Source organism: Gekko japonicus, unplaced genomic scaffold, assembly GCF_001447785.1.
Source record: "Gekko japonicus isolate JY-2015 unplaced genomic scaffold, Gekko_japonicus_V1.1 scaffold2477, whole genome shotgun sequence".
Lineage (NCBI taxonomy): Eukaryota > Metazoa > Chordata > Lepidosauria > Squamata > Gekkonidae > Gekko > Gekko japonicus.
Genome location: NW_015160908.1, coordinates 102,830 through 106,564, shown reverse-complemented (window position 1 = coordinate 106,564; position 3,735 = coordinate 102,830). Strand labels below are relative to the sequence as shown.

General features: G+C 49.9%; 1 protein-coding gene across 1 annotated transcript in view; it reads right to left on the bottom strand.

The window, feature by feature from the left end:
* Positions 1-3,735, bottom strand: part of LOC107121240 (ATP-binding cassette sub-family A member 1-like) — a gene marked incomplete at its 5' end in the record, with an annotated part of 112,876 nt that overhangs the window by 7,562 nt on the left and 101,579 nt on the right. The window contains one exon of the mRNA XM_015424127.1: positions 1,900-1,992. Coding sequence (XP_015279613.1) covers positions 1,900-1,992 — 93 coding nt within the window. The remainder of the gene's footprint in view (positions 1-1,899; positions 1,993-3,735) is intronic.

Genomic DNA, 3,735 nt, shown 5'->3' with positions numbered 1-3,735 from the left:
ATGCTCCTTGCTCTCTCCCCCCCCTCCTTCTTTCCCTCTTTCCTTCTCTTTTATCTCCCCTTCCTTCCTGCACAGATCTGTGCGTTCCCCCCCCCCAGCTAGCAATCTAAAACAGTCCAGTGGCACCTTTAAGACTAAAATTTATTCAGGTATAAGCTCTCCCTCCTCTGCTAGGGCAGATCTGTGCGTCCCGCCCCCCCATAGCTAGCAATCCAAAACAGTCCAGTGGAGCCTGAGCAGTGGGTGTTGCTTTCTGACACACTTCCGGTGATGGCAGGGGGTGTGACATATGCAAATAAGTTATGCTAATGAGCTCCTGCACCTCTTTTTCTACGAAATGACCCCTGATCCCAACCAATGCTCCCTCTAAGCTGTGGAGTCTTGTGAGCAAAAACCCTACTTTGTGAGCTACTGGCATTAAAGCTGTGAGCAATTTGGCGACTGCATAAATCAGTTTGCTCTGGAGCCATCTTTCCCGAGCTAAGACGAAAATGGGTGAGCCGGAGGCTCGAAAACTGTGAGCTAGCTCACACTAACTCAGCTTAGAGGAAACACTGATCCCAAAACACCCCCCAGTCGTGACCTCCAACCTCACCAGCTGCCGGCCTCCCGCCCCCTCCACCAACCCTCTCCTCTCTCTTAGTGCCTCCCTGAGGACAGACGCAAAGCCACCTCTTTCTCTCCCACCCTTCAAAACCCACCTTTTCCATGATCCCTTTGCCAAAACCCACAACTTCTCCTACCGGCTCCTGCCCCTGACTCCACCTCCCACCCCTGAAGTTTGAGACTGTAGCCTCCTCAGGGCAGGGGTCTGTCACCTCATCTTCCAAAAAATGCGGCACACACTGGCGGTGTGATGGGTCCCAGTTTGGTGAAGCCATTACAGCACGGTTCCCCAGTGTGGTACCTGTAGGTGCCTGGGCACCCACTTCCCTTGACGCCCACCAAGCTTCTCAGAAAGTAAGCGGTGCCATTGTAAGGCAGAACTTGTCACTGGCTGTCTTCACTCACATGAAAGCATTCCCACAGGAGGCCTGGAAGGCACCTGGGCTTTTTTTTTTAAGTCAGTGTGTAGTTCCACCCCCCCTCCCCTTCAGGCTTTCCTTCTTCCCAGGAGGTGTAAGGGTGTTCCATTTGGCCCTGCCTTCTGCGGCAGCCATTTCATGTTTGGCTCCACCTTTTGGTGTCGTGGTTAAGTGCGCGGACTCTAATCTGGGAGAACCGGGTTTGATTCCCCACTCCTCCACTTGCAGCTGCTGGATGACCTTGGGCAAGCCACAGTTCTGTCAGAACTGTTCTTCAAAAGGAGCAGTTTCTGTCAAAACTCTCTGAGTGTGGTATCAGCTGTGGGGAGGGGAAGGGAAAGGAGATTGTAAACCGCTCTGAGACTTCGAGTGAAGGGCAGGGTATAAATCCAATCTCCTCTTCTTCTTCTAGAGTCTGCGTTCCTAACCACTACACCAAACCGGCTCTTGGAAGGCCGACATGCAAAAGGAAGTAATTAAACTGCGTGAGGCTCACAGATTGGTGTGATCCAAGAGCAAATGCTCACAAAGAGAAATTTGAGGGCTCTCAGAAGGACAAATTTATCAGCTCAGAACACCTCATTTCACACACACAAACACACACACGGCTTGTCAGAGCCAGCATGGTGTAGTGGTTAAAAGCGTTGGACTAGTATTTGAGAGACCCGAGTTCAAATCTCCGCTCGTGCCATGGACGTTCGCTGGGTGACCTTGAGCCAGTCGGAGTGCTTCAGCCTAACCTTCCTCACAGGGTTGTTGTGAGGATAAAATGGAGGACAGGAAAAAGATGTAAGCTACTTTGGGTCCCCACTGGAGACAAAGGTGGTATACAAACAAATTAAATTAATAAAAATCAATGCATTAAAATAAATACCGGTTCTTCAGGTGTTGCACGCTCCCCAAGCATCGGAAACGGCCGTTCACCAGGATGGCCATTCTGGTACACAGTGCCTCACACTCCTCCATGCTACCGGGGGGAAATGGAATAGATCCAGATGGAATTAAAGACAGGCACGCTTCACCCCTTTCCATCCCCCCTACCCCCCGTGTCTTCCTGTTTTTTCCTTCAAGCCATCGCCCGCAGATCTAATTCCCAGACGAGAGCCAGGGGGTTAGTGGCACAGACCGAGTCAACGGCCCGGAAGGCAACACCCAGAATCAGTCGCCAGGGAAAGACCAGTGATGAGTCCAAGCTTTAGGGTTGCCATCCCCCAGGTGAGGCCTGGAATGCTCCTGGAATTATAACGGATAACCAGACTGCAGAGATCAGTTCCTCTGGAAGAAATGGCAGCGAGGGAATCACATCCTTTCTGAGCTTCCTCCCCTCGCCAAACTCTGCCATCCCCAATCCCTAGAGGGTGCTATTCCACTTCCTTCCACTAAGATACTACTGCCACCACTGTCCTTTTGAGGTCTTCCTGCCAGGAGGGACAGACTCCCGACCTCCATTCTCAGCTCTGTGGCCCCACCTCTGGTCTCCTGCTACCCAGCACCTGGTTGGCAGAGGGAGGGCCTCATGTGACATCAGGGCCCTGCGGGACCTTTTGCAGTTCTGCAGGGCCTGTAAAACAGAGCTCTTCCACCGGGCTTTCAATTAGGGTGACGCCTTTCAATACTGTGGCCCTGGCCCCAACATCAGTACCAACTTAATAACCGATAGCCTGGCAAGAATCCAGATTATGGTGGTAGTTGACCATCTGGATGTAGAGGGAATGCTGCCATCGTTTATTAATACCTATGTTTCTAGCACCTGTGCTTTTATATGTTGTGGCTTTGCTTAAATCTGTGTTTTAATAGATCTCACTGATTTTATATATATCTATATATCTAATAGCCAAGGCGCCCCCTGCGTGCAGATATCTAAATCCACACACCGGGGGCACCTGGAGGGTAAACAGATTTTCTTGCACACGTGGGGCAGTCCCCAAGTGTGCAGAAAAAACTGAGATGTTTTAAAAAGTATAGCGGGGTACTTAAATCCCCCCAAAACTGAAAGTGACTAACAGGGAAGAAGGGGATATTGTTGTGGGGGTATACTACATACCTCCGAACTAACCGGAGGAACTGGATGATGCATTTGTACAACAGCTTGCTAAACTTTCACAGAGACAGAATGTAGTGGTTATGGGAGATTTCAACTATCCAGATATTTGCTGGAAATCTAACTCTGCTAGACATGGGGCATCCCACAGATTCTTGAATAGTCTTGCGGACAACTTCATCTCTCAGAAGGTGGAGGTGGGGACCAGAGGATCTGCTATCCTAGATTTAATCCTGACTAACAGGGAAGAACTGGCTGATGACGTGAACGTTGTGGGATCCTTGGGGAATAGTGACCATGTCAGCTTGGAATTTGACATAGAGAAGGATGTGAAACCAGGACATAGTAGGACTTGTATCCTGGACTTCAGGAAAGCTGATTTCAAAAAACTCAGAGAAATATTAGGTAGGATCCCGTGGCTGGAAATGCTGAGGGGGAAATCTGCACAGGAAGGATGGGTGATGCTGAAAAATGAAGCGCTTAAGGCACAATCTCAAACTGTTCAGGTAAGAAAGAAAGGAGGGAGATGGGTAATGAATCCAAGGTGGCTGAACAAGGAACTCTCTAAAGAGCTGAGACTAAAAAGGGAAATGTACAGGAAATTGAAGGAGGGTCAGATTACTGAGGGTGAGTACAAAAAGCGGGCTCGAATCTGTAGGGATGGTGTCA